The sequence below is a fragment of the Numida meleagris genome, chromosome 2 (genome assembly GCF_002078875.1).
Source record: "Numida meleagris isolate 19003 breed g44 Domestic line chromosome 2, NumMel1.0, whole genome shotgun sequence".
NCBI classification, from domain to species: domain Eukaryota; kingdom Metazoa; phylum Chordata; class Aves; order Galliformes; family Numididae; genus Numida; species Numida meleagris.
Window position 1 is genome coordinate 22,271,119 of NC_034410.1, and position 15,888 is coordinate 22,287,006.

The 15,888-nt window shown below is 36.8% G+C and overlaps 1 protein-coding gene across 9 annotated transcripts in view; it reads left to right on the forward strand.

The window, feature by feature from the left end:
• The window catches only part of ANKIB1 (ankyrin repeat and IBR domain containing 1), an 89,998-nt gene that overhangs the window by 59,111 nt on the left and 14,999 nt on the right, over positions 1-15,888 (forward strand). For all 9 annotated transcript variants that reach the window (XM_021386592.1, XM_021386594.1, XM_021386596.1 and 6 more), the window contains 6 exons: positions 1,618-1,826; positions 3,612-3,700; positions 5,226-5,370; positions 6,734-6,900; positions 11,438-11,526; positions 12,451-12,581. In XM_021386592.1, coding sequence (XP_021242267.1) covers positions 1,618-1,826; positions 3,612-3,700; positions 5,226-5,370; positions 6,734-6,900; positions 11,438-11,526; positions 12,451-12,581 — 830 coding nt within the window. The remainder of the gene's footprint in view (positions 1-1,617; positions 1,827-3,611; positions 3,701-5,225; positions 5,371-6,733; positions 6,901-11,437; positions 11,527-12,450; positions 12,582-15,888) is intronic.

Below are 15,888 nucleotides of genomic sequence, written 5' to 3' on the forward strand. Positions count from 1 at the left end.
TATGTGAGGTAGCTGTAACTCAATGCAGTTGACCAGTGTGGTGAAAAACACACAGACTTCTGCAAGTCATGAGAAAGTCAGCTATTTTGCCTGTAGCTGTGATCATACCCTGGAAATTAATCAAACAAAATTTCTTTTTGTTTGAAAATAGAGAATTGGTTTGGCCCAGTAAAAGGAATAATGGAGCTATTTACAAGGCATGAGACAACTGGGAAACACCAAACACCAAATTGCAATGTTTTTGTATTTAATCTTGAACTTCATAAAAGAATAATGTGATGTCTTAATTCATGCCTAATGTGTGAAAGCATTTTTTAAATTTTTGGAAAGATTATTGTGTATTGTTGTGCACTACTTTTAGTAGTTTAAAGTTGTAATATTTAATCCATCTAACTTGCATTCCTTTGTCATTCAACTATATCAATTTACTGACATGAGCTGCAAGAATTGTGTATTTTGGGAGGTTTAAGAACTTTTCAATTTTTCCATGTGTTTTTTCAACATTGTTCCTGTTTTTCTCCTATTTCATGCTAAATTGATTTCAGGATGTACAAGAGGCAATTCAGCAAATGTAACTATTTCATATTTTACTTAAACTCATCATTTAGTAAAGAGAACACAATGGAAACCATTTAGTAGCATGTCTTAACCCTGGCTTATTTTAAAGATGCACTACAAAGGAACTCAAGAAAACTTGTGGCAAATTTCATCTGTATGTTAGCATCAGCGTGCTTCCCTCTCAAAGTCTATATGGCCAGGGTAATATGCAAAACACTAATAACATTTGTAATTACTGAAGTCTGTATATGCTGAGACTACATGGCTTCAAACAAATTAAATGAATTTAACTGAAGATATGGTTTAGCTTTGGTAAGTAAGCATCTGATTAGAATATCCTACCCAGATCAAGGGTATTTTCATATTAGGAAGGAGGGAGCAATCATTATTTGACAGTGGTGATATTTTTACTAAGGTCAGCACTAAGAATACGTGAATCTTATTTCAATTTTAACATAGCATAGGAATACTATTTATCTTCTCCTGTGTATGTTATAAAATTCAATAAAAACAACAAAGATCTTTTGTTAATAAATATGAGTTTCCAGTATGAGTACCTAAGATAAAAAATGAACAAACAAAACCAACTTTAAAATATTTATTAAAGTGATAGGAAAAAATGGAAAATTTGTGTTTCCTCTAGAAATTCTATTTCATCTGATCCGTGAGTATTGTACATGTCTTAAAATTCAAATCAATATAGGCATTTGATATATTTATATTTAAATGAGAACTTTTAATTATTTTTCATAGGAAAAAAATAATATTTGTAAGATAACTTCGGTATTAATCTTAGGAACCAGAGACTAAAAACATTTCAAACAATGATTATGAAAGATCTGTATTAGTTTTAAGGTCTTCATACATAATAATGTTTCTTTCACTACTTCTTTTTTGTAACTAAATGGGAAAATTCACATCTAAATATAATTAATTGTATTTATTTATTTCTAATTTTTTTAGTGTAGCACATAGGTATTCTTTTTGTGGATGCAGTTGCAAAATAGATTTCAAGCATCATCAGCTGTGTCATTTCCTTTGTCTGTGTATTTATTGAAGACTGGGACAGGGAGAAGTTGCTTGAGGCATGGATGTCTAATCCAGAGAACTGCTGCCAGCGCTCGGGGGTTCAGATGCCCACTCCCCCTCCAAGTGGGTACAACGCGTGGGATACACTGCCTTCTCCACGAACTCCCCGCACTACTCGCTCCTCTGTAACTTCCCCAGATGAAATCAGCCCGTCACCAGGAGACATCGAGACAGCTGTGGTAAGCATATAAATAGATCTGAAACTAACAGGGTAGAAGAGCCTGGATTTAAACGTAGCACACCTACACGGACAGGCAAGCCGCGTTGTCATCTCGTTTGGAAAATAAGTTTGCAAAGATACAAAGCGTTTTTCTTTCCAGAAGCGGTGAACGAAGAAATTTACACTTTAAACATTCTGTATAATAACACAATTGAGTATCTGGCTAATGTTAAGGACTCTTTTTTCACCTAGTCTGACAAAGTAGACTTTTATCCAGCTACAATCAAATCACTACCTTTGGCTCTTTTGAGCTTCTCATCTCATGCTTCTCAAGATGTTAGCTTTCATTGTATCCATTTTCCCGAATATACCCAATGCTGTGAACCTTGCCTTCTGAATTTTTTTTCTTTGGAAAACAAAATTCTCTTTGTCTGCATTTTGAAATGTCAGCCCACTAGTGTACTGTAAGCTTATAATTACTTTTACTATGTGTGGGCTGCATCAAGCAGTTTAGAAGGATTGTACAAATTTGAAATATGAAAGTGCCTTTCATTAAAATCAGTGTGGTTCTTTTGGAAGACAGAGTTCTCTTTTTAATAATCCACAGCTGCAACATTATAAAACTTTTGCCCTGTAACCTAAGCATTTTTTCTAGAATATTATATGAAGCCTTGCAAATGGATCATCCCTAGATCTCGTAATAAAGTAAAGAATTTGTATTCCTGCATGTAAACGTTTTATTTCTTTAAATGTAAAATGTTGAAAGAGCAGCAGTATGGACTAATGTTATCCTACACTTACTTATATTAGCAGTGAAATATTGTGCAGGAATATTTCCCTAATTAAAATGCGCAATTGCACGTGTTCAATCATACGTTGGGTTGTTTTTGTTAAATAAATAAATTCCTTCATCAAGTTTTGCACTTTAAAGGCAGACTTGTTTGGTTTGGTTTGCTTTTGGCTTGAAGACAAGTATTTTTTAAAAGTGGCTACAGGCTAAATTAGCCTTGAAATGCTATCCTGTGTATGTGTAATATCTAATGTATTGAAAGTTGAAGTAAATTCTCGTGGAATCTTTTTTCCAGTGGAAAGAAAAATCTGCTTAAAGTCTTTGAAGAACATGAAATATTTATCTTCATGTCTAACTGTAAGCAATGAGTAATGTCATCTCTAGTTTTAAAATATTTTTCGAGTAAGGACCTCAATATTCCATATATTATTTTTTCTACAGTACCTAGTGGTAAAAAATTAAACAGGGGTGTATTCTTTTGGAATGTTTGTAGTTTCATCTATTTATTTTGATTGTAAGCCTCAATGTAATACTCTCCATATTAATCTGTTTTTAATACTTAAAATAGTTGCTGCTCCTGCACAACCAAATTGTTCCTTTGTGATTTGGACCTGACTGTTTGAGATGACAGAGGCTACAAGAAGCACTTAGCATTTCCAAACTTCATTAATGGCTGCCTATGAATCTCATGAAAACAAGGCCCATTTTCCTCTAGAACTGAGATCTCGGCACTCTGCACAGTGGAGCACTTGCTGAGCTGGAGGACAGGACAGAAGACACCCCAAAATGAGATGTTTGGATAGACAGGCATAGAAAAAGAGAGATGGAATCTTTCTCATTACTATTTCTAAACTATTTCTTTAACCTAAATAACTTTTTTTCTGGCTGCAGTTAGATTTTTCTCTTTATTTAGCACTTTAAAGTTTTGCTCAGGTTTTCCAGCCCAGTGTGTCCTGCAAATAATATGAAAAGCTTTATGGTATTTCTTAATCTGAAGTATTTTTTCATCTACAGTGTGACATTTGTATGTGTAATATTTCTGTGTTTGAAGACCCAGTGGATATGCCTTGTGGGCATGACTTCTGCAGAGCATGCTGGGAGGCGTAAGTACATGTACTTTTACATATTTTGATAAACACGTTTTTGCTGTTTTGGAGAGGGAAAGATGGAGACATTAAACTGCCTGGGTTTCAGGGAGCTGCTGTTTTGATCCTGCTGAGTATTTTAAGTTATCATTCAAAGGGACCGACAACTGTTTTAGGCCTTCATGTGAATGAATGGGCATACTCATATGGGCATACATATGTGTGTGATAGTGGCAATAGGCTACACAGTTACTAAGTTAAGCACGTGCTTAATTCCATCTCTTAGTTCAGCACACTGACTTGAGGCATCGTTAAATCCGTTTCCAGTCAGAAAAGTTATTAAAATGGTTTCTTACGTTGAGAGTTAATAATTGGAGAGTATCTTTATCTTAATTGCTCAGTTAGTGTAATGCTCTCATCACTATACAATTTAAGTCCAAACAGTCATGCTAGTGAAAAGAAAAAAAAAACTTAGGAATAATGATAGCTGTACTTTTTAGCAGTGCTTTTTTATTCATTTCCTCAGTCAAGAGATTGTGCTGCATTGTACCACTACAGTGTCTTGTTACACAGAGACATGTCAGCACAGTTAGTCCTACTGCAGATTAGCCCAGTTTATATGAACCCATTCTCCTATGGTAAGGAGGAGCACTGTCTCTGTATCATGTTTTAGGCATTTAGAAGGCAATTTTTTTCAGTATTCAGAGAATTAGTAGTCATGCTCCAGTTGTTTTGTAAGTATTTATGCAGTAATTTAGAAGTTACAAAGAGATCCCCGGCTTGACATGGTGCTTCTAATTTGAGTACTGGCCTACGCATACCATGATTTGTGCATGCACTCAGAACTACAGTGCAATGTCAGCCAGATGTTCATGATGGCATTATCAAGGGTGGTTCATCTTTCTGAGGCAGACATTTCTGTTACATGGGGAGTAGGCAGAACTGAGTTATCCCATTTTAAGATGAATGTCTATCTTAACTATTTAAGGACTCCAGATGGCTAACTTTCAAATGCCTGTCCTTCAGATGAGTATTCTGAGGTACTAGCAATTAAACTAAACAGAGCTGTGAGTTATAGTCCAGTTTTCAGCAGATTTCTGGGCATCTTCTGTCCTGCATTTCTAGGGGTTAGGGACTATAAAGGTCTCACATTGTTTCTAAGAGCAGAATTGCTTTGACTAGCACAGATGCATATCATTCCTAGATTAATTACACTTATACATTCCATTTCTTATTTAAGTTAGAAGTAATGCTCAGTTTAATTAAACATTGCATAGGAGCCTCTGAGAAATGGCAAGGATGGAAACTACAAACACACAGGTTTATATGTGGTTGATGGTGCTTACTCCTGACCACAATACTGTTCTCTCTTTTTTTAATTACACTGTTCATCATCTATAGTCCTTTTGAGGTGACAGGGATACTTCCTATTCTTTGTTTTAAAATGATTAATTTGAATATTTATGAACCTGATATAAAATATTTAGTAGCCTTTTAATTTTTACTTTTTATTCACAAATACTGACTGGCATAATTCTGGCAGATTTTTGAATCTGAAAATTCAAGAGGGTGAAGCTCACAACATTTTTTGCCCAGCATATGATTGTTTCCAGCTTGTGCCTGTAGACATCATAGAAAGTGTGGTTTCCAAGGAGATGGACAAAAGATACCTTCAATTTGACATTAAGGTAAATTGTCAAACTGTTCCTGTACTCTTGAGATGTATTTCTTTTTATTAAAAGTACTATACAGCTACCATGTGGAATGCTGCAGTTTATCTGTAGCCTTCCCAGAAGGACTTCATAAATTAATATGTACACTAAATTACTGGGTGTCTTGTATGCCACAATATGAATGTTTGATTACCACTGAGAAAAAAAGAACACTGTATTTTCCTAAAGCATAAATATGGTATTTTCACAATGTATTAACTAACGCAGTATTAATAACATTATTTGATCAATCTAATGTCTGTAAAAGATTATTTGAATCTTTTAATCTGCTAGATTTGTTTGTGTTGGAGGTCTAAAAATTTTTAACAGGTCTTGGATGATTTTTATTATCAAGAGACTGATTCCATTCATAAGTAGTGCCTATTTCCATCTAAAAATATTAATGCAAGTGAATTACTTAATTTTTTTCTATTCAATGCTTGATACTATTGCTATATATTTATATATAAAAGGGAAACCTTGATTTGATTCTCCCATATGACTTTTTATTTGTTTATTTCCATTATTTTTAAGAACAATCTTATAATTCACCTTTTTTCTTTTGTACTATGTGTAATAATAAGCTAGGTAATGTGTTATGTTATCAGTGGTGGCAGGACAAGAGAAAGCAGAAAGGGTTTTTTTTCCATTTACAATACAATACTTTTCTGTATGACAAGTCTCTTTAATAAAGTCTTACACAATGTGGTAAAAATGAAATACCCAGATCGGATTAATCTTTTACATCTTCATCTTCAAAGTGACTGGTTATCGGCATCGTTCTGAAGGGAAGTATTGAAGGTTCTTCAAGGTTTTCCACCTCCAAACTTTCATAGAAGTTTTATGAAAGAAGACCTGCTACATTAATAAAAAAAAGTTTGTAGTTTATGTCCTGAGTTAGTCTAGTTCTGATTTCAAGTTTATTGCAGACGATTATATTGTGGAGTTTGTTTTAATCAATAAGATTTAAATTGTTTTCAACTACAAGAGTCAGTTCTCTATTGCCAGTGGATATATAGTGGAAGTTTACAGTAAGCCGTATCACAAAGGAATTGATTTGCACACACTAACTTTTTGTGTGGGATATAAATAATTTGGATCTCAGCCTAAGTCTGGAGTGCTGTTTGAATACTTTATACTTTTTAACGCTATTTTTTAGATGGAGATTAAATTATTGCCTTTTAGTAGCTATTTTAAAAAGCCTATCAAAGTAGCTACAATTATCATTATGCTTTTTGACTTTGTTCCTTCAAGGAAAGATTATGATGACAGACTGTTTTATATCAATGATTAAATATGATCTTCTGTGTTAAAATATTTTCTTTTTTTTTTTCTTCAGGCCTTTGTTGAAAACAATCCTGCTATTAAATGGTGTCCCATCCCAGGCTGTGAAAGAGCAGTAAGACTAACAAGACAAGGATCAAATTCAACAGGATCCGATACACTTAGCTTCCCCATGCTAAAAGCTCCTGCTGTAGATTGTGGAAAGGGACATCTTTTCTGCTGGTTAGTGCTAGAAATGTATCTTTGTCTACACAAATGCATAATCACTGCTGTTCCAAGGATTAATAAAAAATTTAAAGTTCTACTTAGCACCAAGCATGCTGCAAAAATTTTGATGGGTTGGTATATGACTGTACTATTCCTGGATTTATTCAATAACCTTATATACACAAATATTTCAGTATTCTGGGGCACAGCAAAGGTTTATAATATTGTCTTATTAATTATTAGATCTGTTAGAAGCAGAACAGTAGCATGAAGTGCTGTGATTTTCTCATCTGAGGGGGCTGGGGTATCAGTGGAGAGATTTTTGTGTCTGTTCTGGATAGATGTTGTATAACTTAGGGCATACTCTGAATTATAGACAGAAAACAGCAGGTTTTCGCTCTTTCAGAATTTTGGTGGAATTACATCAGAAAAGCTTGACCTTAAAAAGAACTTTGAAGGATTTTTTGCAACGTACATAGCTATTTCTGTTTGCTGGATCACTCCAATCATTGTTTCATTTCACTGTTCGAGCAGTTCTGTTTTATATTGTCTTCTGTTAAGTCTTAAGATGAATACAAGTTCAAGAAGTTAAAATCCTAACATATTTTAAAAAACATCCCTCAGATTCCCTAAGCTGTCTATCTTCAGCAGTTCCAGGGAAAGGACAAGAACAATATTAACAAAAACAAAAAAGTAGTGGGATATTTTTCTGAAGTCTGGAGCAAGCCCTATCCTTGTTCCTTGAGATTTCAGACCGCTGTAGTGGTTTTAGTGACTTCTGCTTTTAGCTCTTTCCCCTTATGAATGGAAAGGGGGGAGGGGCAAGAGGAAAGTAGACATAATGAAGCAACCAGTAAAGTTGGAAAACTTAACTTCTTTGGAGAAAGTTGCTCACAGTTGGTGGAGAACTGGGAAAGAAACAAATTCTGTGAAGACAAACCAGAAGGTGTTTTTATCAGTGAACATAAAACAAACTTTAGTGCTGTTCCAAAAGAAGGTAGCACCCTCTCATCCTTGCTTCTGACTACCGGTGTCCTGACAGAGTGTTACATTAACCTGAAGGTCAGAGCTTGAAACCACTTTGTGTCATACTGTTACACTCCTTCAGACATGGGCAGATTCTGCTTCCTTTAAATGGGCTGAATGCACTACCTCCCTAGAATGTCCCCTGAATGTGAAAATGTCCTCCAAGTGCATAATTTTTATGAGAAATTCCTTTTTTTTTTTTAATATTTCCTGATAATATTTCCTGAAGTCTTGAAAAAAGACCTCATTCTATTAGTAAAATGTCCAAGAAAGCATTTCCAGGGCCTTTTTTTCCTCCATGTGAAAGCAAATTTTCATCAAAGGCAAGAAAGTTCTGCTAACAACTGAAGCATTCTGCAGTACTATGAATCAGAACCTTTTGCAGCCATGTTAGTCTCATAGTACAAAACCCTGTGCATGACAGAAATAGAATAGTTCAGTTGGAAGGGACGTTCAAACATCAGCTAGTAAAACTGCCTGAGCACTTCAGGGCTAACCAAAAGTTAAAGCATATTATTTAGGCCATTGTCCAAATGCTTCTTGAACACTGACAGACGACAAGTCATCAATCACCTCACTAGGAAGCCTGTTCCAGTGTTTGACCACCTTCCTGGTAGAGAAATTTCTCCTATTGTCTAGTCTGAAGTCACGCTGGTGCAGCTCTTGTTCCTCTGGAGAAAAAGAAAATGCATTCTTAATTCAGAGTTTCTTCATCATCATTGTATTCTTGAAGGGATATTGATTTATATCTTTAAAGGTCAATCAACGCATTCCGCATTTCATACTTCTACCAGTTCTGCGAGTTTTTCACAAGTAATCTACAGTTTAGACATTATAATATCAACTAATATGGCTTTAGTAAGAGATTCTTCAGAATCTCTGTATCAGAAAATCCTGACTAACCTGTAGATAATCATTTGCTGTTATGTACTAAGAACAAATTATGATGTGTTGTCAGCGTGGAATTTCCATTTTTAGGATCTCTAGCCTTTCTGCTCATAAAAGTAAGACAATGCAGAAGTAGGAATGTTTCTTTTAAACACAGTTCTTTAGAATGTACTAATTTTTTATTACCCACTATTAATAGCACCTTCAACAGAATCTAATCATTCTGACAAACATAAAATTCCATTCCTTTTCAAAACATAATTCTGAGATTTTTAAATGTAATGCTGATGAAAATGGTGCACAAATAGTACATCTATGTATTACCAGATTCTGTATGTTAGAACCTCTTAACGCTGTACAAGAAGCATATGGAATTGTAGCAAGAGGACACTTACGGAAAATAGTCTTTGGAAGCACTGCACACAGTTTTGCATCATCAGTCCTCATTCCTTCCATCCTAGAAGGAGACAAGGGGCAGAGTCCCTTCAGTGTCCCTTCCCCCTGTACCTGAAGATCTCTTCAGGTACACTGGGGAAGCTGACGTTAAGTTGCAACTGTTTTGCTGTTTTGATTCGTATCAAATTCGCTATATGATGTAAATATTATCAGGAGGGAAAAAAATCAAGAAGTGCTTCCTGGACAATGCTTTGAGCCCTTCCATGAATTTTAACTTGTTGAAATTTGCTACAAGTTCATTAAGTATGTACCATACCTTCAAATAAATCATCATGCTGACTGTTGAGGAAGGTGGTCTGGGAAGGCTGAACTTTAAATTGTCACAACCATTTGGTGTTATTTCCTTTCAGTTTGTGCTGTCATGGAGTCTATCCAAAATACAACTTTGTTTCATAAAAAATTGCAGGAGCAATAGGCTCATCACTCTTGCTCTAGTAAAATGGAATCCCAGGATAAAAACTCTTGGTAAGCTAAGGAAAGAACTTTTGAAAGTTGTTGTTCTAACTTCCTTTTGTGAGTAGGATGTGTATATGTTTATGTATACGCATCATTAAAAATCCCGCTTCTGTTTCATACTGACAACAGCAAGAGTGAAGCCATTCTGAGATTTGTTTCCTGCAGGCTCTAGTGGGAAAGGAGAAAGGCTCAACACGATGGGACCTGTCTCTCAAAGACACAAGTCTGGCTTTTACATCCTTAGAAGCTCAGTAATATTGCCAAAAAAATGAATTACGCCAGGGATCTTAGTATCTTGGTATCTCCTTGTGTAATGAATTTAAGCTTGTATTATAGCAGACTGTCTTCATTTCAGCTAGGATGGAATTGTTCTCTTCAGAGTGTCTGCTATGATGCTGTGTTTTGGTTCTAGGAGAAAAACAAAGTTGATAACACAGTGATGTTTATAGTTGTTGCTAAGCAGTGTTGTACAGAGCCAGGGTCATTCTAACGTCTCATCAAAGGGCTGTTGGGGAGGAAGAGGGGGAGTAAGGAGCTGTGGGGAGACAGAATCACGACAGCTGACTTAAATTGGCCAAAGAAATACTCTGTACACCATGCAGAAGGAGAGTTTTGAAGAGAGTAGGAGTCCTTGCTCTCTTCTGCTACTTGGGGGGCATTGGTTGGAGGGTGGTGAGCAATTACTTGTGCATCACTTGTTACCTACATTCATATATATATATAGTCATAACTACTATCCTTTTCTTTTCCTCTGTCTTAGTATATCATTTTATCTCAACAATTCGTGAGTTTTTGGGTTTTTTTAATTTGCTCCCCCATCTCACTGTGAAAGGGGGGAGTGAGTAAACAACAGTGTGTTTTTGAGCCACTTGCTAGATTAAAACACGACACAGACTAACTAGTGGAAAAAAAGGTTGAAAACTGTTGCCTTAACCTTTTCTTTGTTCAGATGTTTCTGCTTAAGATGTGGACAAGAGTGATCAGAGGGGTATTAATTTAGCTTCAGGATCTGCTCTGCAGAAAGCAGTTCACCATTTGATCTGCAGAAAACTTGTGTATGTTGTGATGCAGCTGATGTCCACCAGAAATATACTACATCTCATTTGTTTGTTTGATGCAGCACATGTCAGAGGCTGCTTGCCACCTTTCCGGTTAAACAGGGAGTTATTACAAATCTGGAGTCCATACTCATGCATTTGCCTACAGCCAAGTGCCATCTGGAAGCCAGACAGCTATTGCTATACAGTAGTGATTGCTATCTTTAAAGCTAGTAGTAACCTCAAGAAAAGCTCATTTCTCCACTGTGTCATGGAAAGCCCTCTCCATTTCATTTGGAGACTGATGGAAAGAGTAAAAATTCACAAACTCTTAAAACCAATTGAAGGGCTTGGATCTTGTTCTAGATTGAAGGCATGAAAGGAGTCAAAGATTAATTATTACAACTGAATTGGTACATTTAATTCTACATAAAATGCATTTTGCGTATAGCAAACTACCTAGTTTTTGATAATCATTTTATGATGAGTTTAAATATAGTTTTATCACAGAAACTGTAGTGTGAGGTCTAAGGATATTTTAAAATAATAGAATTACTTTTTATCTTCCTGACTTTATTTGATATGTTTCCATGTCTTTTAGTTTGAAGCAATTTCAACTTTAATTCCAAATCAACAATTCAACTTTAATTCTAAATAAGTAGTTATTGTGTATATATCTTAATTTCCAGGGAATGTCTTGGTGAAGCACATGAACCTTGTGACTGCCAAACCTGGAAGGATTGGCTACAGAAAATATCTGAAATGAAACCAGAAGAACGTAAGTCATTCCTCTTTTTTATTATTATTTTGTTGTCATCTTTTATTTTTAAAGGGAATTTTTAGTTGCGTTAGTCAAAACTCTACACTGGTTGAAAAATAAAGAAGAGGAAGGAAAGCAAACCACTGAGTGATGGGCAACTTCATGCTGTAACTGCATATGGGGTATCAGTAACGATAGACTCTTATCCTGAAGCCATTCTTACCTGTTTCCTCATAAATCTGCATGTGGTTCAGACAGATGGAACTCTTTTCCCTTCCTTTTACAGCCTTCCTTCATTTTTTTTCATTTATTCCTGAATATAACTTACTTGTTCTGGACAACTTAAAATCTTTGTCCTAGTTTGCACTTCTGTTTAATTGCGTTCATGCAGTTGTTTGTGTGCTTTAAAACTGTTCAAGGGCAATGGGTGATAATAATAGTAAGGTTGACTGTGAAATGCAAGGATATTAACAGAGAATGGCTTCATGTTAAGTAACTTCTAGTGAGACAACTAACAATGTTTGGGTTTACACAGGACAGGCAGAAACAAAAAAAATGAACAGTAACTCCAATAAACACTAACTTAACTTGGTTACCACAGTCCAGAGCCTTTCTATTGTGTCATAGATTATTCTAGAAGATGTTATAGATGCAAAATGCACCATGCTTAGTCAAACGACATCAATTTTTCATATATTTATATCATCTATGTATTATATATGCTACAGACTACAATACACAGAAGTATTGTATATATTTTATACAAATTTGTATATGTATGTATATATGTCAGAAATATATATAATGAAGAATTACAATATTCTGTCAAGAAATAGGTAAACAAATATCTTTCCTAATCTGATTTTCACAGAAGATTAAACAAGTACAATTTCAACTTCTTTGTTTTCACATGGTCCACATCCTCCTGTCACATTCATGAAGTTGTGGGAGTTAGTGAGGCATATGAAGATGCTGCCAACTGCCTGTGGTTACTAACTAACTCCAAACCATGCGCCAACTGCAAATCTCCAATTCAGAAGAATGAGGGCTGCAACCACATGCAATGTGCAAAGGTAAGAAAGACCTCTCATATAATTTGTTGTGAAAACATAATTCAGGTTGTGTCATATATACATTTCAGGAGCACAAAAGTCCAAACATTTTGAAATGTCAGGCCTAAGATCTCATGGAATCTGTTGCAAAAAATAGGTAATCTGCAAATAATGGGTTATCTGTATATATATAGAAGAAGGTGTTTCATATTTAGTAAAGTTTATTTGGCTGGCAAGTGAACAGTGTAATTATCAAGATTTCCTAAACACCTGTCAGTTCTTGGCAATACAGTATGAAACTTGAGGGAACCGAAATCCTTGATAGTTTAATCATCATTAATAACATTGTAGAGAATGAAGAGGGGGTCGATATTGGGGCCTGTCCTGTTCAATATCTTTATTGATAACCTGGATGAGGGCATTGAGTGCACCCCCAGTAAGCTTGCAGATGACACCAAGTTGGGAGGAAGTGTCAATCTCCTTGGAGGTAGAAAGGCCCTGCAAAGGGATCTGGGCAGGCTGCATAGCTGGGTTCAACAAGTGCAAGCGCCAGGTCCTGCACTTTGGCCCCAGCAACCCCAGGCAGTACTACAGGCCTGGGGCAGAGTGGCTGGAAGACTGTGTAGAGGAAACAGACCTCGGAGTTCTGGTCGATGCTTGGCTGAACATGAGCCAGCAGTGTGCCCAGGTGGTCAAGAAGGCCAATGGCATCCTGGCTTGTATCAGAAATAATGTTGCCAGCAGGAGCAGAGAAGTGATCATCCCTCTGTACTCAGCCCAGGTGAGGCCAGTAGTGTGTTCAGTTCTGGGCCCCTCACTACAAGAAAGACATGGAGGCCCTGGAGCATGTTGAGAGAAGGGCATCGAAGCTGGTGAGGGGTCTGGAGCACAAGCCCTATGAGGAGCAGCTGAGGGAGCTGGAATAAGTCTGGAGAAGAGGAGGCTCAGAGATGACCTTATCACTCCCTACAACTACCTGAAGGGAGGTTGTGGTGAGGTGAGAGTCGCCCTTTTCTCTCATGTAACTAGCGACTGGACTAGAGGGAATGGCCTCAAGTTGCGGTGGGGGAGATTCAGGTTGGACGTTAGGAAATACTTCTCCAAGAGTGTGGTCAGGTGCTGGAGCAGGCTGCCCAGGGAGGTGATGTAGTCACCGTTCCTGGAGATGTTCAAGAAACGTTTAGATGTTGTACTGAGGGACATGGTTTAGGTGGAAATGTTGTTGATAGGTGGATGGTTGGACTGGATGATCTTAGAGGTCTGTTCCCACCTTGGTGATTCTATGATTCTATAATATTTTCAGTTGGCAGAAGATGATACTTTTAAAGGAATGGTAAAGTCTAATGAACATCTTGCCTTATTACATTTTTCTTTTGCATTATTTCTCTATATAGCAACAAAACAGAGAAATCTAAATGGAAAAGTGTAAATATTAATTAAGCAGTAGAAATGAAAAGACAGGAAAGAGTAATTCCAAAACAAACTTATTGGTGACAGCAGCCAAAAAATTAGTCACGAGTTTGCACTATTGCTACTGAAATAGAATGAATATCTGTTGCCATGAGTTCATTATCATTTGAGAACACTCTCAAATTAGTTAAAAACGGCATATTTGGCATATTTTTTCTTTGTGTTAGAAATATCTAACTACAGCTAATACCTCTTTGAGGAGCATCATTAAAAATAAGAAAATTGCACATATTTGACATAATAGGCTTCCAATTAAAACCTGAGATGTTTAGCAATGGAGACTAACATTCATCTGGAAACGTCTCAGTCTACATTGCTATTTTCTTTATATTATCATTACGTATTCTGTTTGTGATACAAGCTGAAGTGGTTGTTCTTTTTTTTTTTCTTGGAGTAGTTTGTCAACAGAGAGCAGATTCTCTTCCACTTCAGTTTAGGCCAGTTTTGCTGTTCTTTTTTTTTCCTTCTTAAATGATTTTTAAAGGAGTTCATAAATTCCATAGTGATAAAAAGTGTAATAAAGTCTGTTGTTCAGCACAGTTTGAAATTTTCCAGAGTGTAAACAGAGTTAAGAGTGTTAGAAATAGTTATTTGTAGAAGAATCATATTGGTGACAGTATTGAAACAATCCATATGTGGAATGTGGAATCATAGGATCATTGAGGCTGGAAAAGATTCTTATGATCAAGTCCAGCCACTGCGTAGAACCACATTCACTATCTCCCTAAGTGCCACATCTACAGCTCTCTTAAATATCTCCAGGGATACGGACTCCACCACTTCCCTGTACACCCCGTTCCAATGCCTAACCCCCCTTTCCATGAAGAAATTCTTCCTAATATCCACTCTATACCTCTCCTTGCACAACTTGAGGCTGCTGTCATGTGTCCAGTCATTTGTCACCTGAGAAAAGAGGCCAACACCCTCCTCGCTGCAACCTCCTTTCCGGTAGTTGTAGGGAGCGGTGAGATCTCCCCTCAGCCTCCTCTGCTCTAGTTTAAACAGCTCCAGTTCTCTCAGCTACTCCTCATATATAATTCTTTTTTTCTATTCCCTTCACCAGTTTAATCACTTTTCTCTGAATGTGTTCCAGCAAAGCAATGTCCTCCTTGTATTTAGGGCCATGGACCCAAAACTGAACACAGTACTGAAGGCCCAGTCTCACTAAAGCTAAGTAGAGAGGGACAATCCCTTCCTTAGTCCCGCTGAGCACACCACTGATACAAGCCAGGATGCTATTGGCTTTCTCAGCCACCTGGGCTTGCTGCCAGCTCATGTTCAGCCAGTGTAACAAAATGTTCGGGATGTAAGAAAACCTCTTCAGTTATTTGACAGCACTTGCTGTCACTGAGCTAATCTCAATAGAATGAAAGTATGGTTTAAGGCTTGAGAGGACTTCAGCCACTAAACTTTGTTGAGTATAGGTAATTGAATTTAGTACCATTTTGAAGCACTGGCTGAGAACCACAGTTCTATTCCTCTTTGATGTCGTTCCTTATAAACAGCTTGAACTGTCCTTAAAACAGTCGGCTTCCTTTTGTGGTGGAGAAACCTTTGCAAACAGAAGCTGCCTCCCCTCAGACTTGTGGGGAGGGAAAGGAATGGTATCTTCAGGATCATCACAGGGCTCAGATGCAAGGTACAGAGGACACCTCGCTTGTCCCTTCCTAAAGTAAGGATCTGTTCCAAAGCTTCAGCCTTTGTTGCAGTAAGTTCTGCTGAAGCCGACTATGTAGTGAGTAGAGAGTTGTGACTGCTTCTTAGCAGCTAGCATGTACCTTGGAGTAGAGAGGATACACTTTAGTCATAGAATCACATTTTTGTATTTAAGCAGGCACTGTGATGTTTTATGAGCCCG